The 26,704-nt window shown below is 49.8% G+C and overlaps 1 protein-coding gene across 1 annotated transcript in view; it reads right to left on the bottom strand.

Annotated features, from left to right (window-relative positions):
- Nucleotides 1-596: 596 nt before the first annotated feature.
- HTRA1 (HtrA serine peptidase 1) overlaps nt 597-26,704 on the bottom strand; it is a 52,665-nt gene continuing 26,557 nt past the window's right edge. Inside the window, 8 exon segments of the mRNA NM_001258176.1 lie at nt 597-1,313; nt 3,412-3,507; nt 5,341-5,398; nt 6,714-6,828; nt 8,030-8,062; nt 8,541-8,735; nt 25,905-26,109; nt 26,535-26,634. Of these exon segments, the coding sequence (NP_001245105.1) occupies nt 1,145-1,313; nt 3,412-3,507; nt 5,341-5,398; nt 6,714-6,828; nt 8,030-8,062; nt 8,541-8,735; nt 25,905-26,109; nt 26,535-26,634 (971 nt within the window). The 3' untranslated portion in view covers nt 597-1,144.

Genomic DNA, 26,704 nt, shown 5'->3' with positions numbered 1-26,704 from the left:
GCCTACAGCTGCTTTTGGTTGCATCTGTTTGAGGGCATGTCAAGGGGAGTCCTCCTCTAAACTCACCAAGGCTCAAGGCCTAGTTCTTATTTCACAACCTAGGACAAATGAGGTCAGCTGCAGCCTTGTGCATTCTGGGCCCATTCTGGGGTTGCATCCTGGTCTCCTGAGCTGTCTCCCTTTCAGAAAGAGACTTGGCTTCTGAACTGAAGCTCTAGGGAGGGACAGCCTGTGTCTTTCCTGCTCTCACTGACCACACACTTAAAATGCCTGGCACAGAGCAGAGGCCCAGAAAATCTTTGTTGACTAATTGCATGCTGTATGATGTCAACAGACTGTCTTTCGTTTGACAAGCTCCGGATGCAAGTGCAACTGTCCTCAAGTCCTGCTTCATAAAGCCAGGGTGTCCGAGCAGAGTTGTTCATAACCCCGGTAAATCCCATGGGATGATTTTGAAATAACTCATAAGACTAAGAGCTCAAACCTGCATGGACAATGCAGTCTAATGAGGAGCCCACTGACATTAGAATCATGAATCATTCCAAAAAGACTGCAACAAGCTGCTCTTGGGAAAGGAAAATAAGCACTGCAGAAAGCAATGTGTAAGAAGTACTTTAATAGCTCAAACTCAGAGTCATCGTGCTCCCAGTTCCAAAGAGATTCCTAAAAGAGTCAACTCTGGCCATTTCAGAAGCCAGTGTTCACCCACCCGGGGTCTCTGTGCATTGACCTTTGGGTGCTGACTTGGAGAAAAGCACAAACGCGCCCCGTCCCATCCCGGCTCCCGTGGGGCTTCTTCTATCTACGCATTGTATCGACTGCATTAGTTGGTCTAAGATGATGACTCAGTTAAAGGAGGAGACAAATGCTGGCTGTCTAAGCAAGAATGGCCCAAGCTGGCAAGAAAAAGCACACTGCATACATAGGATACAGAAGGGCAGAGCTTCTGCCTGCGGATCTGCAGCATTACATTTGTTTTGCCTGCAAACTATCAAGAAGGATTCTGTTGGCCAGGGAGTCTCCACTGAACAAACAAAATGGCGGTCAAAAGTCTTGAGTGTCCTATTCCAGCAGCCCAGAGTCCTCATCCGTCATCCACGGGAGAGTCTTTGAGGGAAACATGAAGTCCAGCTCATGCCTCTGCCTATGGGTCAATTTCTTCGGGAATCACTGTGATCATGATGTCTTCGTTACCCCTACGGACCACCATGTTCAGGGTGCTTTCCCTTTTAATGACATCGCTGACGTCATTGGCGGAGACCACCGACTGTCCATTGATACTGATTATGACGTCGTTTTCCTTGAGACCACCACTGCAACACAAAGGGAAACACAATAGCAATGTTTCATGTTTCCATTCCTCCTGATCTGACTTTACATGGACAGAGGCACAGTTTAGAACCTAAAAGCCGAGAGCAAACAGGATTGGATGGTGGTGAACTTAGAATAATTCAAACCATCAGTGGGCCAGGCACAGTGGCTCATGCCTGTAATCCTAGCACTTTGGGAGGCTGAGGCAGGTGGATGACCTGAGGTCAGGAGTTCAAGACCAGCCTGGCCAACATGGCAAAGCCCTGGTTCTACTAAAATTACAAAACAAAAGAGCCAGGTTTGGTGGTGGGCACCTGTAATCCCAGCTACTCAGAGGCTGAGGCAAGAGATTCACTTGAACCCAGGAGGTGGAGGTTGCAGTAAGCCAAGATTTTGCCACTGCACTCCAGCCTGGGCAACAGAGTGAGATTCCATCTCAAAAAAAAATAATAATAAAATAAAAAATAAACCATCGGTAGACTGGATACTTATCAAGGTTTTTATTATTATTATTATTATTATAATGTTCTTCCCCCACCTTTTTTTTTTTCTTTGAGATGGGGTCTCATTTGTTGCCCAAGCTAGTCTTGAACTCCTGGGCTCAAGGGATCCTTCTGCTTCAGCCTCCTGAATAGCTGGGATTACAAGCAGGTGCCATGATGCTGGGCTCCTTTTGAGATTTTTAGGCTAACTCACCCATTATGTCCACTCTAGAAATGCCTACTAACACTTGTATGGCCTTATGACCCCAAGGAGATCAAAGGTCAAGATTGACCCCAAAGTGGGGAAGGATGTACCAGGTACTATCTGCCATGTAGCGTGACCATGGCCAACTTGCTTATAAAGGGTATTGCAACTCAGAATGCAGTTCCTACAAGGGTGGGCAGAATGCTTCTGTTAAGAGGCACTTCCTTTGTGTGGTTGCCACTGTAACTGTAGCTCTTATATAGGTCAGCGTCAAAACGCTGTCATGGTCCTTCATATGGGCCAGCATAAGGGTCTGCAAACTTTTTCTGTAAAGAGGTCCATAGGAAATATTTTAGGCTTTGCCGTATATATGGTCTCTGTTGAAGCTACTCAACTCGGCTGCTCCAGCACAAAAGCCACCAAAGATGTCATAAACCAAATTTCAGTGGACGCTGAAATTTGAATTGCATACAAATATAACAAGTCACAAAATGCTATTCTTATTTCAGGATTTTTTCAACTATTTAAATGTTCTCACTCATAAGTGGGAGCTAAACTATGAGGATACAAAGGCATAAGAATTATACAATGGACTCTGGGGACTCAATGGGAAAGGCTGGGACAGGGGTGAGGGATAAAAGACTACAAATTGGGTTCAGTGTATACTGCTTGGGTGATGGGTGCACCAAAATCTCACAAATCACCACCAAAGAACTTATTCATGTAACCAAATACAACCTGTTCCCCAAAAACCTATGAAAATAAAAAATTTAAAAAATAAGTAAAAATAGAAATAAAATGCAAAAATTATTCTTAGTCCACAGCTCCATATAAAAGCAGGCAGTGGGCCAGATCCAGCCCCAGGGCACAATTGCTGGCCCCTGGTCTAGCACTTTTTTCTGGATATTCCAATACAGGTAACAAACCCTGATGGATGGTTGAGCTACTTCTTGTCATGTTACTTTGATATCACTTGGGTTATTTTTCTGGAGGTGTTGACAGGTATGGGCCTAACTGTCAGAGACAATCTGGAAGACTCCAGGAGGAGAAGGGTCCCGAAGCCTAGAACAGGACCACCACATGAGGGCTTGGGGACACTGTTCCTGAAACCCTCTCTCTGGCCAGCCAGAGACTCATTATGAGTCTGCTATTGCTCTGTCCATCTGGAGGGTCCTAGTGGAGCAAGGACTTTTGAAGACAGAAGGCACCCTCCTATGGATGAGTCCCAAGCCGAGCCAGGTCAGAAGGCCTGGCCAGCAGGAATGACCAGCAACGTCCGACCACATCTGTCAAGGATCAACACCGTCATCTGAGCCAGTAGAAAAGGAACAGCGCTCCCTCTTCCTGCTACCCCTACAGGAGCAACAAGAATATTAGGAAAAGGGAAAATAAGGGAAAATGACTCTAACTCACGCTTCTGCTGGGGTATCAGGAATTACTTCAATGATATACGCTCCTGAGATCACGTCTGGGAAGTCCCGGTGCCGGTCCTTCAGCTCTTTGGCTTTGCTGCTCCAGAGAAAAAGCACCCGTGTTAGTGTGAAGAGACACCAGTCCTTCCCCAGGCAAAACTCAAGCTCTCACCAGTTCCCTTCTTCTCCCTGGGTCTAATGTAAAATTCCTCCAGGAGTTCTGATCCTATTTTTAAATTGCCTCTCTACCAGAGTCAAAGATTTACTTGGTAACAGCAAGGAAAGTGCTTTCATCATTATTATTATTTCTTTTCTTTTTTTTTTTTTTTTTTTTTTTTTTGAGACAGAGTCTTGCTCTATCACCCAGGCTGGAGTGCAATGGCACGATCTCAGTTCACTGCAACCTCTATTTCCTGGGTTCAAGCAATTCTCCTGCCTCAGCCACCTGAGTAGCTGAGATTACAGGTGCCTGCCACCAAGCCCAGCTAAATTTTTCATATTTTTAGTAGAGACAGGGTTTCACAAATTGGCCAGGCTGATCTCCAACTCCTGGCCTCAACTGATCTGCCCGCCTCAGCCTCCCAAAGTGCTGGGATTACAGGTGTGAGCCAGCAATGCGCAGCCATCATCATTGTTATTATTTCTTAATTAACAGTAGCTATTACTAAGGAGTCCGTAAAGTATAGTGGTTGGCCTGGTTTGTAGCCCTAGCTCTGCTATTTGCTAGCTGCGTGACCCCAGACAGTTGCTTAACCTCTCTGTGCCTTCATTTCCTCACCTGCGAAACGGGGATAATAACAGTACCCTACAACACGAGTTGTGAGGATCAGATGAGGTCACCCCAGTAAAGCACCCGGCCTAGTACATGTGATACATAGTGGCTGGCATCACTGTGGCTGGTGATCACCGCTACCGCTCCCTGATCTGAGCCTGGCCACACACCAGAAGCACCTGCGCTGTCATCCCCATCCTGAAGAGGAGGAAACTGAGGCACTCAGGGGTCATATCGTTCCCAAGGTCACAAGGCAGGAAGTATCAGAGCTGGAACAGGAACCCAGGGAGCTGGGCGCCAAGGGCCTACCATCTTTCCCTCCACCTTCTAGTTCCAAAGGCAAACAACTGAGGAGACACTTTAACCTTGACAAGTGGCTCCATCTTCTGGAGTGCGAAGAAAGGGACCATCATTCATAATGTGTATCAAAAAAATTAATACTTTCACAGTGAGTGAATCATTAATTCATCATAGGAATGAACACATTAATCTACCTGTTAGTATATTTTAGTCTTTTCCTACTTTACCTCTGACAGTTTTAGCCATGCCAGTTGAGTCTATACTACCAGGACTCACGAGATTACACCAGAATTTTTCATCCAGGTTAAAATACCAGGATGCCGTGAGCCTGCCAACCACAGGCCGCAGTTCCACCAGCTCGGGGAAAACAAGCACATCAGTCATTCACTTCCCTGCACTGGGCCTGCCCTGGCATTCCTGCAGCCACGGCCCACGAGCTGCCGCAGAGCAGAGCAATGAAAGCAGAGTGCCTAGAGCTGTGGGAGGGGCTTGGGGCCCTCCTGGAATGTGGGTTTCAACAGAATATGGGGTAAGGAAGACATGAGCCAGAATGAATCAACAGCCCCACCACACACGCACTGCTCAGGCCTGCCTTCAAAGAGGAGGGCAGAACCTTCTACACTGGAGGGCCAGCCGCCAATGAAGAAAACCAGCTCAGAATGCAGAAACACAGGATAAAACCAAACAAAGGGGCCACGGCTGATGACCTGTCCTCTTTCCTGATGCTACTTCATTATAAGCAGAAACTGAGATGTCTTAAGGCTGCATAAGCTTTCTCTTTCAGGGGTGCCCGTGAGCACCTTCTGAAGTTCAGGTTTATTAAAATTTAAGACACACACACGCATCCTGTTTGCCCACCTGGACGTGAGTGACATCATTCGGATACCAATATACTTCTTCTTGGTGATGGCTTTTCCTGGTGAGACAACAAAGGGACGGCAGAAGGTCAGCCCAGTTGGTGGGTATGCTGGGGACACCAGGGGCTGGGGGCCCAATCCCCCAGGTTGCAGGAAGGGCCACAGAAGGGCACACGGAGGTTGCGGCTCGAATCCTGGTTTGGACCCCTCCCCTCTGGGGGACCTCAGGAAAGTCTCATCGTTCAGTTAATGGTCAGATACCTGGGCATGATCCTCAATTCCTCATGGCCTCATCCTGACAGCTGGCCCTTCCCCAGGCTTGCGCTACCCCCATGTATACCTGGAATGTGACCCCTCTGTCCCACCTCCACTGCCACCACCCTTGTCTGAGCCCCCAGCGTGTCTCATCCAGATGACTGGGAGAGCTCCTTCTCCGGTCCCCAACTTCCAGCAACTCCTCCAGCAGACTCCCCCCAACCATCAGAGTGTCCTTTCAGTGACATCAATCAGATCATGAACTTCCCTGTTCTTAAATGCGGTTAGGATGCAACCCAGGCCCCTCACCATGGCCTGCTGTGAGCCTGCTTGCTTGGCCTTGGCGAGCTTTCCACCCCAGAGACCTCCATGCTGTCACTGTGCTCCGGCCCCCAGGCCACTCCAGGGGCCTTGTGCTCACTCAGCTATGCTGAGTCCTCTGTCTTTCCTTCTGGAGTGTTCCCCCCACATCCCTACCTGCTGGCTCCTCCTCACTCAGACCTCAGTTTGGGAGGCATTTCCTGGCCACACCATCTCTACCAACTGCCTGTCCAGTCACTCCCTTGCCAGCCACCCTGATCTGTTTTCTTGGGAGCACTAATAGTATCTAATGTGTCTGATTATTTACTGTCAGCCTTCCCATCCCCCGACAGAACATAAACATCACACCGGCAAAGGCCTCAGCGGAGCCCCAGGCTCCAGTTGGGCAGTCTACTGCCAAGCTCCCTGCTTGACTTAGGCAATAAATGTTTGTAGAATGATCTCCCTGAACCTGTTTTCTCATCAGCAAAATGGGACTAGTAATTCCTAACTGATAGGGCAAAAGAATTAAGTAACATACATAAATAAAGTGAAATAATGGACAGAAATCACCTAGGATCGTGTCTGGTACATATTAGACTGACTCAAGTGACATTGTCATGATCGGAGGACAAAAATGGCGCAATGTCTGTGACCTTCTACCAGGGATTTAGTAATGTGCATTCCTGTTCACTTCTGGATCGGAGACGGCTTGGCTAGTCTTAGGGGCTGCCACTTTTCCCTTCCCCAATTCCCAAAGGGCAGTTGAGCTTCAGGCCGAATCTCCGGAGTCCCCGGGGCTATGTGGGCCTTGCCTACCTTTGGCCTGTCGGTCATGGGACTCGGTGAGAAACTTTTTAATCTTATCAGATGGGATTGCAAAGGAGATTCCAGCTGTCACTTTCAAAGTGTTAATTCCAATCACTTCACCGTCCTGAAAGGCAAGAAGGACACGGCTTGCTGAATCGTGAAGGCTTACCGGCAGGTACACCCCCAAAGAGAATGTGCATGAAAGAAGTCACTGAGCTATTTCAGAGATTGAAGCGGGGAGCTGCACGGAGGGGATCCCCGGGGGAGCAGGGAGAGAGGCATCAGGACACCCAGGCAGCGTAGGCCACGCGCAGCTGTGGAAGAATCGCACACACTCCAGGTCGCCACTGGGTGCTCACCTCGCGGTAAGCACAGATAGTTTCAAAATGCGCGATATTATTTGCTCCTGTTTCACAAGGAATACGTTTCCAAAGGCTCAGAGTCCTCTAGGTGGCTGCCTACACCTTCCTGCTTCTCTCATTTCTAATGATCTTAAGATGACTCTGCTGACTTGAGGGGGAACAACCCTAGAGCTTAGGGCTGTCATGCTTCATTACCCGCAAAGCCGTCTCCACTCCATCCCCAGGGTGCTGCGGGGGAGGCGGAGGGCAGAGCTGGGAGCACAGCTGCCCCTCTGCTGGGAAGGGAAAGCTGCCAAGCGGATATACATCGCCCCGTGCGCACTTCCCACGAGTGCTGGGATGTCAGTACCTGATGCCAAGGCCTTACTAAAGACGGCCCCTACAAATGGCCCCGGAGCTGCCCTCTATGAACGGCCCCGGAGCTGCCCTCTAGCGCTGATGGTCTATGTTCTAAGGCTTCACTTTTTCTGCTCAAGTATTTAAGGGTAGACTTAAATGATATCTTTGTGGGTGGGTAACTCCTCCTCATTCCAGCCAGGCCTTAAGGGAGGATTCCTGGCCAAGAGAAAGTGTGTATGAGCCCAGCCAGCTCCTTCAGCAGCCCAGGAGATTTAATTTGGAGGAGGCTCTTTCAGTGACCGGCCAGCACTTTTGGTGACCTTCACCTTACTCCTGCATTGGCCCTGAATTTCACTGTGTTTACCTGTAACTCTGAGACACAAGTGTGCTCTCTGGCATAACATTTCCAACCCTCACCTCCAGCCTGCCTTACTCTTTCCAGAAAAGATCCATAGGGTCATTTGCAAGCATGCAGTACATTCACAGAGCTCATTTTAAAGAAACTTGATAACACGCTTTGGCAAGCTTATGTTTGAAAAGACCCCCTGCATCAAAAAACAAAACAAAACAAAAACAGTGTGTACATAAATAAAAACAAACGACATAACGTTTAAAATACGTTACCAGGTTTACTAACGGGCCTCCCGAGTTTCCATACTGCAATTAAACAGAAATGGAAAGGTTACAAATTGTGTCATAACGTGGTCCAATCTATGTCCCTGCCTGGCCGTCTCCTGAGCATGGTGTCTACAGTGTGGGGCATGATTCTTCTCTGAGATTCATTCCCATTAACCTAATATTTTGCTGGAAAAAAATGACCTTAACAATTTTCAGAAAGTTTTAGAGGTGCCGTAAATGGGGAGATTTTCTCTCTGAAGCCCAGAAGCCAACTGCAATCACCCTAAAGCACCCAACACAACTTCTTCCTCCTGGGAGGAGGCTGGCTGTCCACCTGCTCCAGTGGTCACTGTCCCCGCCGTGTGACCCCTGTCGTGCTGCTGGCACTAGGATCCACATGGCTTGGTCTAGTTCCATCCTTTCACCCAGACTACAAGGAAGTCAGAGACCGATGCTGACTCCTGTCCTCTGGCAAAACCCTGCCCCAAGCCCCACCCGCAGAGGGACAGAGGCTCACGTTGATGATGGCGTCGGTCTGGATGTAGTCCATGTCTGAGTTCCGGAGCCCCAGCTCTTTGCCGCCTCGCTGGGTGGTGCTCACGATCCCGGTGGTGACTGTGTTTTGAAGGGAAAACGGGCTTCCGATGGCGACCACGAACTCTCCCGGCCGCAGCTCTGAGGAGCGGCCAAGCAGCAGGACAGGCAACTTACCCTGAAACCACAATGGCTGGCATTGCTGAATTTGTTTAATTTAACCAAATGGGTAAAGGCACAGATATCATGGAAAACCAAGCAGGGACAGTGCCGGGCCATTTGGAAACACCAGGCCCGGTGGGGAACTGAGCTCACGACTAACATCCCTTTGCTGCAGGCAGGACCGGACTTCCCTCCCACCCGTAATCCACACATTACAAGCTGTGTGGGAGCCAGTGACCACTGAAGCCGCACACACGCCAAGGAAACCGTGGGGAGGGAACTGGAGGCCAAGTCGGGGTCTCATCACATCTTGAAGCTATCAGCACAGACTCACTCTGAAACCTTGAGGCCAAGAGACAGAGGAAGACAACATGAATTTAGGGTTTGGGGTGTGACTGCCTGGGGCAGCCTTCGAGAACCAAGCCCCGGGAAGGATCCCAAGCTACAGGTGGTGAAACCTGCCCGGCTCATCATGTGCACACCCATCCTGAGGCCTGGAATATTTGGGGTGCTCTGTGGACAGGGAATTGCACTGACTCAGGTGCATGCCTATGCTGAGTACAGGGCCACATTGGTCAAGGGCATGGATGGAGCATGGGGACAGCAAGGCCTCCAGGACCCAAGACAGCAAGACCCAACAGGCGGGCCATCTCTCCTCTCCTGAAAAGGCCCTCCATCAGACACCTGTGCTCCCTGGTCTGGGCGGGCTAATTGGCCAACTCCAGAAGCCCTGATCTCCAGTGGCCCACAAAGGCCAGGCAGAGCCAGGAGCCCCAAACAACTCTGCACAACAAAATGGAACAGAAGTCAGCTCCAGGATCACCCAAGCCAAGGAGCTGGGGGGAACCACAGAAGGGCCTCCCCAGCTCTATCAGGGAAGGCATCGGCACCCCTTCCCTCTCTGCCATCCTCGGAGCCGAGCAAACCTCCTGAGTTCCTTCAGCCTTTGTTCACTTAGAACGAGCAGCTGCCCTGGAAAACATGGACCAGACCCAGAAAGCAGACAGCCACCCCAGCCCTCGTGGGAACTGCAAATCCAGAGCCTCACGTTTGTCTATCTCAAAAAAGAAAGAGCCAGGGGACCAGTGGGGTGGGGCAGGTGGAACCAAGGGGTTACTTGAGCCATCTCCTCCACCAGGGATGGAGCAGACACCAGCTGATGAGGTGAGGTGACCACCATGCCCATTTAACAGATGAGGAAACTGAGCCTCCAAGAGTCTGGGTGACTTGAGACAGAGCAGGGATTGAAACCTGGGGCTGAAACCGGAAAAACAGACTCTCTCATCCACTACACAGCGCCACATCATGCCACAAATATCCCCCAACACATACTAGATAAGGAAGGTGCTGGGTGAGAGAGCTCCCGAAAGGAGAAAGGGATGTGAAGAAAGAGTCTAAGACCTAAAACTGACTATACAAGACTGAGGAGGAGGAAGGTCCCTCAGATCACAGATACCAAGAGGACCAGGAGAGCACTGTCCATGGTCAAGAGCATAGACCTGGGGCCAGGCTGTGTGATTTAGATAGGGGCCTGAGCTGACGACCACTCAGGTCCTCAGTTTTCCCATCTGGAAAATGGGACTAACATACAGCTACCTCAATGGTCCACTGTGAGAACGAAGCAAATGAAGATCTGAACAGCTCTTTGATTACCCGCTGGCTCCTATAAGCATCATCTAGGTGTTAGTTTTGCTGTGAGCATCTGGGCCTGTGCAAATCCAACAGGGGGAACCACCAACCACCTTCCCACAGCCAGCCCATGTCACCCAGCCATGGTAAAGGTCTGCCCTGACAGTGGGTGACCCTTTCCCTGTGGGGTTGCCTGAGGCTGGAGCGTGCAGGGCAGCTGGGGGGAGATGCAGGCCTGCAGCATCCCTACTCGGCCCCACACTCACTTCCCACACTCCTCAAGCTCATCAGCATCCAGCAGCACACCAGCAAGCTCAGCGCAGCCTGTTTACTCTGGGCCCGGGCCAGCAGCCCCTGCCAGTCATGACTTCAGCATTCATGGCGTGCAGGCGGGGCAGGAGGCAGGGCTGGGATGTGCGCTACGCCATGCTGGGGGAGGTCCACCAGGGACACTGCCATCCCTTCAGGCCCTGGACTGGCTGGAAGGCCAGGCCTTTGAGGACTTCGGGGCTGGGCTTGGGACAGGTAAAGGGACGGGGTGGCACAGGTTGCTGGAGCAGGGTAGCCTGGCTGCCTAAGGAGACAGACAGGAGGAGGAAGGAAGCTCAACTCAGGAAGGGGGCCCAGCAGGCGCCTGCTTCACCACACATTGAAAACCCATCAAAAAGTTATGAGTCAGGGCTTGCTGTGGTGATCCTCATTCACATCTCACTTATCCCCTATCCTTACCACCCATCGGCGCCTCCTAGAAAGGGAGGCAGGCCCAGCCTGTATGTCTCAGGAGACCTCAGAAGGCAGACAGACCGAAAGGCAACTCTCCTTCCAGCTCTTCTTTTCCACCATCTGAGCTCAGGCCCAGAGGATGCGGCAAGGAGACAAACACTTTTGGAGAAGCTGCGAGGCTGGGGCGGGGGAGCCCCCCGGGCAGGGAGGAGGAGATGGAGGCTGCAGACTGCTTGTCCATGGGCGCTGCTCTCCATGCTCCTGGGGAGGGCCAGGCCTCCAGGGGATGCTGCCTGCTGCCAAAAATGGGGCCCAGAGCACCCCATGGTTCAGTCACACTTGGGTGACCATATGGGCTTCAACAAGATAGACACCCATAATGTGAACCCAGGGAGTCTCCCCAGGAACCAGTCCTCACCTGAACACAGACGAGAAAATGTGGCTATGTAGTGGCCATTTAGGCAAAGGCTGCACCAATGGGCACCACCAGCGATCATCTCGTTTACGTTTTTATTCACTCAGACATTTCCTAGCTCATGTAGGGCAACCCTAAGACAGAAAAAAGCAAGCGGACACATGCGGCGAAGTAGGGAGGGGTCTCACATTGTAAACCTTGCATTTCTGTGAAAGGAATGAGCCTTTGCCTGGCAGGTGACAAAGTACTTTCACGGCACCCTTAGGAGTTGAGCTGTATTTTCCCCCCATTTTAAAGATGTGGAAACCGAGGCTCAGAGATGGGGGCACTCCTCACAGCCCATGGGCAGCCTGGCTAAACAAGAGAACAGGCTTCCCAGCTCTCAGACCCACATGCCCAGTACACGTTCACCCAGAATTCCAATCACAGGCAGAAATCTTTGCAATGGAATGATGTGTTGCAGAGATGTTGACCAGGCCAGATTTATGGCTCTCCATGAGGTCAAACTGCCTTTTGGGGGTCACTGCCCCAACTCCCCACAGGAGCCACTGGCTGCAGGAGCATGGGGCCCCTCAGCTCATTCCAGAGCCAGGTGGGGCCCGTTCTCAGCTGTGAGCCTCACCTCGAGTCTGTCTGCTCCACAGCTATACCTCCGCTGGCCAAATTCCTACTCGGTAATTGAGCATTTAATTCCATAGCTGTCTAGACATCAGCTCCACAGGGGAATGTGGAGGAGATGCAGCACAGATAAGGCTGGAAGTGCACAGCCACAGGCGCCGTGAAGCCCCGTGGGGCCCACGCACTCTGAGTCCAAGGCCTCTGCACTGCTGTCCCCATGCTGGTTCCCGCGCCACCCACAGCAAAGCATCTCTGAGTCTCCCTTTAAAGCAGCACTGGCCACAGGCCGTCTTGAAGGTGGCAGCTCCTCTCCTTGGCCACTTCACCATCTCCCTGGAGCCCCACAGTGAGCCTAGAAGTAAACGGGGCAAACATCTGTCCTCCACTGACAGATGAAAAGGCCAAGGGGAAGAGGAGAAGAAAGAGGGCACGTGAGTCCCACTCCTCATACCAGATTCTCACACGGCTGGGGGGCGAAGAAAATGCAAGTGAAGTGTGGGCATGACAGCAGTGAGGGGGCAGAAACAGCCACTGCTGCTCTCCCAGAGCCCAGGCGGAGACCTCAGGCCCGGCTAAAGAGCTTGTAGCTCAAGTTTGGCACAAGACCTTTGGAGACGACGGTCTTTCTGCAGTGAGCCCAGCACAGGCCAGTTCTCACAGTCTCAGGAGCAGGAAGCCTGGGAGGCCAGAAGAAGAGAGGGGACATCTAGAAGGAAAATGCCCACTGGCCCCCAGCCTGCAGGGACTCACAATGCTAAATAGTGTCCTCTCAACAGAGCCAGAAGTCTCTCAACAGAGGGACTTTAGGAAGACACGAATCGCCTAATGTCCTAGACAGCCACCCAGGGTAGATGTAGAAACAGCTCCAGTGAGGGTGTCAGAGTCCTGGTCATGGGCTCCCTGTCTCCCCAGCGTATCTATGTAAATTACAAAGTCCTAGCCATAGGCAGGATGCTGAGCAGGTCGTGGGAGTCATGCTAATACCTTGGAAGAGGCTGGTCCACAGCATGATTAAAGATGGCTCTTTGCATTCATGCAGATTACAACCAACAGACAAATAACAAGCAGGCCTGGCAGCATCGTTTCACAAAACACCACCTCCGTGAAAGAGAACTCTCTCAACAACCATTCGTTGAGTGTCTCCTATGTGCTTGGTGCAAGGAACATCCGATTAAGAAAATCCGCCCTTGCCCTTTAGGCTTTTGCCTCATGGGCAGAGACACATACAAGCCACCAGGACACAGAGTGGTAAGAAGACACGAAGTCCGTCTCCCTCACCATGGGCAGCTCAGCCCAAAGTCTTCCATAAGGGCCAAACACAGACCCGCACTAAAAATAGTTTGTGTATATCAGTTAGGGTGCTTTCAACTGCAAGTGACCAAAAAACCCAACTCCAAATGGAGTATGTAGAGTAGACAGGTGTCTACTCCAAGGGCTGGGTGGTGCCAGGGCGATAACCTGAAGGCTCACAGACAGTGTCAAGAACAAGGATCCTTCCTTCCTTCCATCCAATCAACCTCAGCCTGTTCTCACAGCCACAAGACGGCCACCACCATTCCAGACATCACATCAAGACGTGACTGCGACCGTGCTGTGGAAGCATCTCTTCAGAAGAGCAAAGTCCCAAAAGCGCCCTGGCGCCCTCCTCCTCGCAGGTCATCAGCAGCATCCAATCAAGCAGCGACCTCAGCACCCGTTGGAGGAGGGAACGTGGCCCTCTGACTGCACTGGACCCTGCAGATTTGCCTGAGTCAGGAATGCAGTGGGGTCGGGGGTGGAACGAAAACAAACCCAGGGTTCTGCCAGCAGGGAAGGAAGTTGGAGGGTGGGCAACCATGAGTGTCATCCAAAGCCTGGGGAATATGGTTCATTTTAAAAGAAGATCCCAATACCAGCACTTAACAGTGTTTAGAAAAGACTGTATAAGTTCATACTCCTTCAAGCACGTTTTTTGTTTATTCATTTGTTTGTTTGGCGGGGTGGGGCAGGAGATGTCTGTTAATCTGCTTAAGAAGAAAGCAATGGTCACAGCAGTTCCGTGGTGGTGACAGGGAGGTTCAGGTGATGGGAGCAGAGTCTGGGCAAGGCAGGGAAACCACTCCTAGTGTGCATGTCCAGCATCTCCCCAGAGCTTCTCCAGCTCTGCCAGATATGCAGCCTTCACAACCCACCACCCTGTGGACGGGCAGGATGGCTTCACAGCTGTTCTGCTGATGAGGAGACTGCAGGTCTCACAGCAGGTGGTGGTGGTACCGGGACTGCGGCCCTCCCTGATCCCAACCTCCGCTCCAGGTGTTCTTCTCCCCAGCCCGCTCCCCACCTCCCAGATGCTCGGGGTACACAGCGGCCAGCAGTGAAACAGCTGTCCTTGTGCCCTGGATCACTCCACAGGGACAGGGGACCAGAGTGGGTATAACACAGAGCAGGGCAAAGGAGAAGTTTAGGAAGAATCCAAGCAGGGGGCCACCACGAGAAGGGAGGGGAGGTCTGTGCATGCAGCCTCGGCTTTGGGGGCGCTACGTGTGGTGTGGGTTCCATAACTGAACCACAGATGAACCATAACTGCTGGAACTCCCCCAGAGCAGAAAAGTTGGGCCTGTGCTGAGTGAAGCCCCCAGGCTGACAGCGCACCTGCGCCTCGGGCTCATTCTCCAAGATCAACCAAGGTGGGGCAGAAGTGAAAACCTAGGCAAAACACCTATGTGTATATGAGTACATGTACATACACACACACACACACACACACACACACACACACACACACACACACATATTACCCCCTCAGGTTCCACGTGTGCTGGGAGAACACTGTCCCAGATAGCAGGACATCAGGGCTGGGTCTTGGTCCTGTATGAACTCAGTCTACGACCTTGGCCCACTTGATCAGCTTCTCTGGGTTGCGGTTTTACCACCTCTAAAATTAGGAGTTGAGCCCAGTGATCTCCCATGGTCATCTCAGCTCTGACAATTAGCTGTTCTTTACAGAAAACCTGGTTGCTTTCCAAAACATCCATTAGCAGACAATAGTTAAATTGGTAAGATCCAAACAGGCAACAGGGTCCCTAATAAATCCCTTTTTTCATACAACTCCCCAGTGGGGTGAGATGATTCCCGCAAACTTATACCGCTGCAAGAGGAGGGGGGATTCCTAGAATTCTCCAGATGCTGGCTTGGCCAGTAATCTTTCATAGAGGACTGTGAAAAGCAATGACCCATCAGTATTTCAGCTTCCTTCCATTCAGGTTCTGCCTAGTAGCACTTCAGTGCTCATTTAATCTCATTCCCTGAAGCTTGGAGAAAAGAAAAAAAACAAAAAACAATAACAACAAAACCAAAGAAAAAATTGGCAACTCTTTTTCAACCTAATAAGCCAAGTCAATTACTTCTTTCTCGCCTTTGAAAATTACGAAGTGTTCCTGAGTTACAAAAATATTTTTGTTGCTGAATCTGCAGAATCCACTGCATCGTTTCCGGAGGCTGGGACTTCCAGGCTGGTCCTGTGTTGGTTCAAGTTTGCTTCAAAGGCTAACGCTGCAGCAACTGGCTGGGACTCAACTGAGTGATTCAATGTGCCTTCTGGAAACAGTTATGCTAACCTTTCATTTTCTTTAAAAAATATGCAATGGACAAAATAGCACATCCTCTATACCCAGCAAGAAGCAGTGCCATAGAACTTGCACGCCTCCTAAGGACAATCAAACCAGGCCGCAGAAGGGTTGTTTAGGGGGGATGTCAGCATCCAAAGACTTGCTTGAGAGAGTGAGCCAAGCTGGGTAAGGAGGGAAGTGAGCACATGGGCAGGGGAGGAACTGTGAAAAAGGGCGGGTCAGTGCACTGTGGACTCAGATGAACCAAAGATTTGCTGACTCGGGCTACTAGGGAGCAGGACCAGCAACAAAATTAGCAGAGCCCAGTGCAAAATGCAAATGCAGGCTCCTTGTTCATAAAGCATACAGAAAGCACTGTTAAAGGTACTAAAATATAAAGCTTTTTCCCTTCTTCCACATTCTGTCTCTCTCAACCTATCACACTGGTTTTGGTTTGCTAGTTATTGTTGTGGTTATTTACGGGACAGTGAGTGCAGACACTGGAGGCCTCACGACTTGGCCTCGTGCCCACCAACCCCTGGACCTCGGATCGTGCCCTGGCTAGGGGTGGGGAAGTTGAGCCAAGCATCTTCCGTAAGGGCCCACTCCTCCAACACATGGATAATGGATGACCCCAAGGACACTGCCACTTCTGTGTCAGGGTGCATTAGGTACCTGGTACAGGGTGAGAGTGGCTTGACCCTGCCCAGTAGCCCACAGAACCACCATGGCATCATCAGCCTGAACCCTGCACCACTAAGATGTTATGCGGTGCCCAAGTTGGAACCTAGAACTGCCCTGTGCCTATACCCCTTCCAGGGATGGAGGGTAGCAATGATCACTGCATAGAAACAGGGAAGGGAAGGTCAGGTGGGGCTGGAGGTCTCAGGGGACCAGGGATTGGGGAGGCAGTAGGAGGAATCCAGCCTGAACTAAATCCCCAAGTTCTCTGAGCATGCTCCATTGGCTCATAGGACTTTATTCACAAAAATACAAATTCAAAGATAAAATTAAAACAGTGAGCTCAGGGCACAGGGCCTGTGAGTACATGGGTCACATGCCCTATGCAGCTGGCTCTTCCAGCTTCTCCAGACAGGGAGGCGGTAGACCAGGAATTCTCCAGATGCTGGCTTGGCCAGTAATCTTTCACAGAGGACTGTGAAAAGCAATGACCCATTGATATTTCAGCTTCCGTTCAGGGTTCTCAACAGCTTCAGAACCCTTCCGTTCAGGGTTCCATTCAGCTTCCGTTCAGGGTTCGGAGTGGATGAGGAGGGGAGGTGGTGGGCCAGGACTGAGAAGCTTGGGATTCAGATTAGAGAAGGTGAAGGTTATCAGCGATTACAAAGTCAAGGGTGGTTGTGGTGAGCAGAAGAGCCAGGGAAGGAGGGATCTGCCAGATGGGCACGGAGATCACCAACATATACAGACTGAGAAGAACGGTGTGACCAAGTCGCCATCATGTTTCTCCAACTGACATGTGATTACTACTGTCTAGGGAGGGAAGCAGAGGAGGTAGGATGGATGGGAGGGCAGCAGGGTAGAAGCGGTTCAGGTGGGAGAGATCAGAGAAGTGGGGAGATGAAGGGAGAAAAAAGGAAAAAGAAAAGGAGAAGGAGAACAGAGGATAATGTGCCATAACAGAGAGAGAGAGAGAGAGCACACAAATGAACAAAATGAAATGACTTTCCTCCTCAGTGTTTATGAACACCACCAAAATATTTAGTCTTCTTTACACTATATCAGATGTTTGCCATTTCCAACATTCCCTTACTCTTCAGTGTTTAAACCACAAAATGTCAACAGTCTTCATGGGGGCCCAACAGCTAATGACTGTATATATTCGTGGCATCCAGAGGAGGAATAAGATTGTCTTGGTCAAGTCTAACTTGTGTCTCCTCCATACATTAGCCCCTTTGATCTGTCCCCTTTCATCCACCAACTTCAGGGTGGCTGATGCTGCTACAACAGCATGTAGCACGGCAGATGCTCCATAAATATTTACAAAATCAATGAATAAGTAAATAAATGAAAGAATGAACAAGCCAGGTCTTAAAAGATACATTAGGATCTTGAAATTAGGTAATAACTGGGGTTAGCCAAGGCCTGGCATTTGGGTCTGGGTAACTGACGGGGTAACCGATGCAGCCTGCTTTTCAGCTGTCTATAGGCTATAAAGCTCAGGGCTCAGGGAGGCAAAGGGAACAGCTTGTATCTCCAGGCTGTCATGGTGGGCAGGGGCTCAGCCCTACTCTATTTAGTGGGATCAGAGTCCAGCACACAGCAGCCTCTCAGCATCTGCTGAACTACACTGAAGGCACTCTGACTCTGCCTTACCCATAACCACATAGAGCTTCTTTGAGCCCCATATGCGGGGAAGTTGCCCAGGATGTAGTATTCTTTTCAGATTTATTTTAAAATGTTTAAAACATGTATAACCTCTTCTATATAAGAATAATTTGATATGGTCCATGACAAAGGGCCTTTTATAATAAGTTAATTAAACATATATTTATGACATAAAATGGGAACACAGGGAAGGCCAGTGGTTTCGTGAGCTGCCTGGTAGATAAAGCAAAGAGGGAAATACCGTGAGTCACATGTTCCCATTATCAGATTCTGGTGCTTTGTTTAACCAAAGGAACTATTAATTCACATGTTTATTAGGATAATTAGTCCTCAGTTCACCAGAAGGTCTTATTTCTCTCTTGCCACAGAAAGAGGTCTGGATGGCTTTAGGAAACCAGCTACGGAACTGCATCGATGCTGCTATGACTGAGAGGTGATCGTATCATTGTGAATCTTTGTGCTTTCAGACTCTTGGGAGACTGACTACTTAAGACATTGGAGCTTTCCGGAGTATGAGTAGGAACCCCAAAGAACCAGAACCAACAAGAAATGAGCAACACACAGAGAAACTAGCTAACCAGAAACTTGTTCTGGAGGGTTCTAATAAACTCACAAGGAAATGACAGTTTGCAATTAGTCCAAGATCTAGGTTCTGCTGCTGAGCAGAAATGGGAAATTAAGCAACTCCACCTGCAACTCTTGTCACCCAGCTTGTTTCCTTGGCTGGCTCTCACTGTCCTTTCCATCTCAGCTTAGATGTCACCCCTCAGATAAGATTCCCTGCTTACACTATCTACTATCTTTGCAGCCCGAGGCCTTCTACCCCTTCACCTGTTTGCTTCATGCACTGTACTTATTGCCATATTTACTTTACTTCACCCGTTTCCCACACTAGATCTTAAGCCTCATGGCTTTGCCCACTGTGGCTGCATCCTCAGCACTTAACAAGTATTTGGCCAAGACAGATGTTCAACACATATGTATAAAATCAGGGAATTAATAAGGAATCACTAAAAGAATGAACAAACTAGACCTTGAAAGATCCATTAGGATCTCAAAATTGGATAATTGCCAAATAGCTTGGAATTCTGACAAACTCCTTTCTACCAATGTCATAGAGAAATGGACAAAAATAAGGCCTCCCTCTGCTATTGTGGCAAGACCAAAGCTTCATCTCTGCAAAAAAAAAAAAAAAAAAAAAAAAAAAAAAAAAAAAAACAAAAAAAAACCCCACAATCTCTGGAAAAGAAAGGGCAAACAAAATCAGCTAATCAGCTTCTCTTCCGCTCCCCGCAGCTACCTAGTGCTTCACCTCGCTTGGTTCTTATGAGCATTCCTGCCTCCAGCCACTTTCAGCTCCTCTAGGACAAGGTGTAAATTGCCTACCACTGGGGCTGGCAATTTTTTCCTATAAAGGGCCAGGAAGCAAATATTTTTGACTTCATGGGCCATGTGGTCTTCATCCCAACTATTTAACTCTGCTGGTGCAGAATGAAAGCAGCCATAGACTCTACCTAAATAAGTGAACATGACCAGGTCCCAATAAAACTTTATTTACAACAACAGATAGAGGGCCAGCTTTGGACTACTGGCTGTAGTTGGCCAACCCTGGACTCTAATACTCTGTCACACACTTGATAAACTGTCAAATGGAACCAATTTGTATTCCCCCCTCAATGAAGAGGACAGGAGACATTCCTAAACAAATCCAGTCCCACCAACTTGGGAACTGCTTTTTCAGAACCATAAATAATAGTCTTAATCCGATTCCCTGAAAAGAGAGTGCCAGAGTGAAAAAAGCCATTACCATATTAAGAGAAAAATATAGCCAAGGAATTTTCTTGACAATCAACTAAGTTCTTGAATCCGGGCCAGAGAACACACAGGGTCTCCAGCTCTGAGAGTTTGGGGAACTGAAGCGTTTCCCATGCCAGAAGGAGCTGCAGTCAAGAGCTGAGGAGCCACGTCCCCACCCGCCTCTGGACAAAGCCTGGCACAAAATAAAAGCCAGCTTCTACTTCACTGTCTGGCTTCACATTCCCTCATGAAATATTGATTCCTGTCCCCCTAAAAATGGTAACAATCAATACAGTAATAGAAGCCTCATAACATCAACACCGTCTGTGGCATCATTAGCAAATGCAATGGTAGCCCTCAGAGTTCTCGGAGAAAAAGAAGAGACCACAAAATGCCCAGTACAGAAGGAGTGGGGGGAAAGAATCCAAAATGGAAAAACACAGAAACAAGAGGGGAGCTGGGGCAGTGCGAAGTGCATTCCAGGCTCCCAGGCGCTTCCTTCATGAGGATGAGTGACAGATGACTCCAGGAGAGGGCAGTGGGTGAGCCCAGGCCCTGCATTCTCTGATTCACTTTTGGACGAGCTCAGGCCACTGAGTCAGCACGTCTGACCATCAGCTTGCCTGAGGAGAACCGGCGTGAGTCATGGCACGCACCAGCCCACTCCCATCCCCAACCACTGCCACGTCCCGGGGGGCTGCCTGAACCCCCCTCACTCAGCTGACTCAGGAAAGATTCGCCACATGCAGGGCCAAGTTCTGGTGGCCTGGAGAAGAGCGGCCTGCCCAGCAGCTCCCAGGACATGTAAAAGGCCCCAGGCCCCTCACCCACGGTGACTCCCCTCTGAACTCGATGAGGATCAGGGGTGTTGGCCTCCCCGCTGCACCAGCCAGCTCAGCAGTAAGAGGACCCTCTGCAAACACAGCGGCCCCAGCGCCCAGAGGGCTCCCCGTCCAGCCACTTCAAACAGGTCTGTGGGTGCCATCTGGCCTGAAGGTGGCCGGGGGGTTGGAGGGGTGGCGCAGGCCTACAGGGGAGGGAGGAAAACCACCTCACAAGCCTCAACAAGGCCGTTTCCAAATATTTACCTGGTTGTTGGCGTCAGAGAAAAGCACCCACAGGAAAGCTCACTGTTTCCCCAGCGCTTTGCATTACCAAAGACCACAGACCTGCTGCAGCCCTGACAGGACCACATGTCCATCAAACTCCAGGCAGGCAAAGCGGGATGGCAGGGGCATCTGCAGCCAGCCTGCTGCAGGGTCATTTCCTCATTGAATATAGGACGGAAGCTCGATGCAGGAGCCGCGGGTGCCTTCCCCTCAATTCCATCCACGTGGTGGGTGCCCTTGCTTCCTCCACGGCAGACAGCTGTGAACGTCCTACTCGGGACAAAGTTGCCAAGCACCTCCTACCTGAGGACCGATCAGCCGGATGTGTCCCCAACCCCGCAGTCTAGCTGCAGAAATGGACTTCATTTGACAAATGACTGAGAAATGAGTGAGGCGACTCTAAATTGTGATCAATAGACAAGGAGGGAAAAACCAAGAGTGGAATGCAGTTGTCCCTGGGGTGATGTGTCCCCAGAGTGACGCGGTGGGATTGAGGAGACTGGGGCATGGGGCGTCACCTCCCACAGTGGGGTGGGGAGAGATGTCTAAGGCAGAATTTAATCAGAGGCCTGAAGGATGGGAAGGTTGGCTCCATGAGGAGCTGGAGAGGGGTGCTCCTAGGAGGGGAACAGCCAAGGCCCCAGGGGACAGCCCTGGCCTGTGGGAAGTAACCGAGCAGGGGGTGTCTGAGCAGAGCAGGTGGGGGCAGAGAAAGGAGGGGAGGAGGGGAAGAGGAGGAGGGCCAGAGGGAGGGAGGGTGCCCAATCAGATGGGGCCCTCAAGGCCCTGGTAAGCAGTTCAGATCTCTCTCAGAACCGCAGGAGATCTGCAAAGGCTATATACAAGATGGGAAGGACATGATTCCAGAGATGCTTTTCTCCAAGTTTCTTAATCAGCACAGCTGGACAAACAGCTGTAACTAAAGTAACTTTCCCTCCTACTTTCTTCAACACATCCCATTATCTCTACCTTGTACTCCAGCCTGAAGAAACCAAACTGCTCTCTTTTTACTTTTCTCTCTCCCTCTCCCCACCCCTGCCCCAAACTGCTCAGGAAAAAAAAAAAACCCGTTGGGACAAAATGCCACCATTGGATGAAAGCTTGACATATGCTGCACACTGGCAGTGGCTCATGTCAAACACATTTGGAAAGAGTTTGTAACTAAAGCTGAACTAGTTTGCCCTCAAAGCTGCTTTCTATTAACATGTTTACACGCATACTGTCCCGACTTTCTGCAGCTGGGATTCCCTCCCCAGGCAGGCTGGCCACGGTCGTGGGTCCCGAGGAAAGAGGAGTTTCAGATTTGGGCAGAAGCACATTAAGGGATGCCCAGCCAGGGCTTCTCCCCTCCTGCTTGGAGGGAGTCAGCAGGGCCGGCAAGAGGGGGCTGCTCCGTGAGCGTCTCCCAAGAGCTCTTCCGGGTCCCAAGACTCAGCAGGCAAAGTGAGCGCGCATGTGTCTGCTCAGCAGTGAGAAGCAGAAAAGGAGTCATTTGGTCACAAGCCCAGAAACATCTCTGGCAACTTCAAGCCACTGGAGATGTGAGGGGAGCTCCAAGAACGGGAGGAAAAGCAGATATGAAACTGGACTCAGAAAGTGCAAGAACTCAGACAGTGCTGGGGTCTCAAGAGCAGGGCCTACAGCAGCTTCACCATGTTAGTCTCTGTGGGTGACATCCGGCTTCACTTTGCAGTTCCAGGGGGAGCCTCTGCTTGCCCTAACTTGGTCATGTGTCCGCTCCTTGGCACCAGAGGGTAGGACACCATGACTGATGGGCCCACCTACGCTGTCCGATGACGGAGATGTGAAATGCTGGCTGCTGCAGCCAGTAAGGGGGGTAGGTGGGTGGCAAGTGGACAATGACCACAGGTGTCCATGGTAATTTTTATTTCACTGAAAGTCTCAAGAATATCACATTTATAGCCACGCACAGTGGCTCACACCTGTAATCCCAGCACCTTGGGAAGCTGAGGCAGGTGGATCACCTGAGGTCAGGAGTTTGAGACCAGCCTGGCCAACATGGCAAAACCCTGTCTCTACTAAAAATACAAAAATCAGTCAGTCATGGTGGTGCGTGCCTGTGGTCCCAGTCACTCAGGAGGCTGAGGCAGGAAAAATCACTTGAGCCCTGGAGGTGGATGTTGCAGTGAGCGGAGATTGCACCACTGCACTCCAGCCTAGGCAACAGTAAAACTCTGTCTCAAAAAATAAAAAAAAATAAAGTAAACACGTTTATGAAGGACAATGGAGGACCCTCCAAGTGAAATCAGGATGCCAGGGGAGGAGCTGGGTCCAGATGATAAGCCACCAAGCTAGTCACTGGGCCCATGGACGCGGCAGACAGTCTCACCAGCTTCACTGGGTTACTCTTAAGTGGCTTTGGGGGAGGTTGGGCCACAGTCTCATACGACAAGGAGCCATGTAGGTGATTTTCATTCCTCAAGCACAGTTTCTGCTGGTTCTGTTCTGCCTTCTCTGTTTTCCTGATCTCTTTCATCCTCTTTGTTATCCCTAAGGTGACACAAAGCAAGGCCAGCCAGAGCCTCCCCCGAAATAACCCATCATCAAAACAAGGGAACAAAAGAGAAAGAGCTGGAAGAGATGCTGTTACTCTCCCTACTTCCAACTACTATCAGCAAAAAAAAGCAGTTTAGTCAGTGGAAACCAGTCTTTTGTGTGGTTGTCTGCAATTTAATATCCTTTCATTTCCAATTCCATTTAGAAAAGCCACATCAGTTCAATTTTAAATTTCAAGCACCCTTTCTTGGGGGACTTGAAACACATGTCAAACAGCATGCTGCTGGCTGAAGAGCTCAGCTCCCAGGACAGCAGGAGTCAGGTCAGACACACTCTGCAAAGCTTGTCTATTGAGATCGTTCGTGTCTTGCCAGGACATGCCAGGGATGACACGAGGAGACAGTCTCCACCTTGGCTCAAAATTGGAAAAGAATATCCGCCGGCCAGAAGCAGCTGCACGGTATGTGCCCACGCATTCCAAACACGAAGTTACTCAGTGGGGGCGGCGTCCAGGCCAGCGCCTTGCCTGCACACAGCTCATGCCCTGCTGCTGGCTGCCTCCCAAAGGCTCTGTGAGGCTGAACAGGCCCCACGCGTGGCCACAGGCTGTGCTATTCTGACTGGCTCCTTCCGGTGAGACTACCACATCCTGGATACCTTTCTAGCAGCCTGTTCCTAAACCAGATGCACCCACCTTTCCATGGGCTGTTTAAGGTCAAGCTGTCCCATCATTCCATGGGGCCAGCCTGTATCCCTCCAACAATAGCCATGGGCTTGGACACGTTGGGAGCAGTAGCCTGGCTGCCTTAGGAGGGCAGGGTCATGACGTGTTTGCTGTGTGGTCTCAGACAGGTTACTAGACTTCTCTGAGTCCCTGTTTCTTCTTCTCTAAAATGGGGATAATACAGCTATTATGCAGATTAGGTGAAAAAGAACGAAGGCAGAGGCTGGCCCAATGATCCTGTGACCAATAAACACACTTTGAAAGATTAGTTGTTGCTAGAAATTCCACAGTGACCTAATAGAAATAACACACAACTGCAGCCTCACTCAAGGCCAGTTACACACACCGGACACAGACCCTATATCTACCCTGAGCCTCTTTGGCCGTGCCTGGCCACCCGGCCATAGAGAGGTTATAGGAACATCGGGGAAGGAGGGTTGTAAATGTGTTAGCTGGTGGTTTTCTGAAGACTGGCCGTAAAGGAGCCTGGGCTGGGCAGCAACTTGATGCCATAAAACGACAGAGGAGACCCAGAATCCTACCACCCAAACAGCACACGCAGAGCTGTTTCCAGAAGGAGATGTACCCAGCATGCCATCCAACAGCGCAAATAGCCTGATTAATTCTACGCTTGTCTGGAATTACTCAGCCCACACCCAGGTAAAGGGAGGCAAGCAGAGGGCTGGACAAGAGACCCCAACTGGCTCAGTCTCTGGTCTTTTCCTTGGCCAGAGGCAGGATTCCAACCTCCTCTGATTGTTCCCTCCATCTGAAGTCCAGAAAATTACAAGGATGTGAAGAAACTAGAAACCACGCTTTCACTGAACATGCCACACAGCAAATAAAACCTCTCTCATCAAAGTGTCGAGTGGGGGTTTTTGATGAGTCAGTAAGAAATGGATATTGTCCCAGACATGAAGACTTTGCTAAGCAAATCAACAGCAAAAATGATTGCAAAGAGAATATTTACATAGAAAGCATTTTCAAATACAGCATTTGCCAGATTGATCTTGGTATGGCTCAGTTCTGCCCCTCCCCCCTCCAAAAAAAAGCTGTATACTCAAATGATTATAATTTGGGCAAATAGTTCAGTCAACACCCTTTTGTAGGCAAGCCACGTGCACACTAGCATACTAAAAGCTCTGAGAAGGTCTGGGAAGAAGAAATCCATTAGCTCTGTTTTAACTCAAGGTTTCCAAGATATATAAAGTATGGAATATTGTTCTGAAACACACCTCATTACCCTGCAAAACCCCAATTTGGGAGAGCTGGTTTGTTTTCAAAGTAACTGTTGACAAGTTAAGGATGGCTCAGTCTAAACCCCAGTAAATTCTATGTTCACTGTGAATGCATGACGTATCTGTGGAGGATAAATAAAATCTGTAACAAGGGTTGCCACAGGATCGGGAATGGGAAGGAGACTCAATTTTCACAACTTACCTACTAATTTCTTTACAAATCTATTGCTTTCTTTGATAAACATTTAAAACATTATTTTAAAAACTTTTATCTGGCTCCTTACAGAAGCTCTCCTGAGCCCCTGCCTCTCCCACACGCCCAGGCCATACTCAGCATCTCCTCAAGGCCCTCCTGTGACTGGTTTAGACTGGCTTCAGTGCCCCCTGAGAATCACCCGCAATCAGAGAGCTCTGGTGCCTTTGCCAAGGGTGTTCCAGGGCATCTGAGAACTCACCTCTGCAGGCGAAAACATACTCACCTGGTGGTCAATTTTGATCAGTGCAATGTCTGCTTTCTCATCCACATCCTTGATTTTGGCTTCATAGGTGGCACCATTCTTCAGCTCAACTTTGACCCGGTGCTTGTTGGTCACCACGTGGGCATTTGTCACGATCAGTCCATCTTCCGACACAATAAACCCAGACCCACTAGCCACCGGCACCTCTCGTTTAGAAAACGGAAGCCTAAAATCCAAAGAAGTACACACTTAAGCCTGCAACACCTTAAAATGAACGCTTCAACACATTGATTAATGAATGGGTTCTGCAACAGCAACACACACCTAGCAATCGCTTCTTTATATATTGGGCTTAACATTTAAAAACTAAACAATCTGCCAATTTTTTGCATGCATCAAACAATTTCACTTACAAAATATTCTTAGGGAATCTCTTCAGAGCCCGAGGTTCTTTAAACATTTAGAAGGGTTAAGACTGTAGATTCATAGAGTCGAATAGGGCAAATGTTTGAAGGGAGACACACTTATCTTAAAGTAGGAAGATATTCAGTGACACTTTGACACTTTAATGTGTCTCAAAAAGAGCTCTCATGTTTTGCTAGTGGCGGTGAAAGCTTCAGAGGTTATAGGAAAAAGGAAGGCTCTCTTTACTTGCGAAACAATTCAATATGAACCACGGCAGGGGCGATCTTCTCCACCACGTCCGCAATAAAGTTATATTTATGGCGCAAACTATTGGGATCTTCCTGCCCTGAGAACAAAAGCAAAGAATAGATACTTAATGATACTCTGCTGTGGTCACCTAGAGAAAGACATGGGTT

This window comes from Macaca mulatta, chromosome 9, assembly GCF_049350105.2.
Source record: "Macaca mulatta isolate MMU2019108-1 chromosome 9, T2T-MMU8v2.0, whole genome shotgun sequence".
Classification (NCBI taxonomy): Eukaryota; Metazoa; Chordata; class Mammalia; order Primates; family Cercopithecidae; genus Macaca; species Macaca mulatta.
The sequence above is the reverse complement of the archived record's forward strand: the minus strand, read 5'-3'. Positions and strand labels throughout refer to the sequence as shown.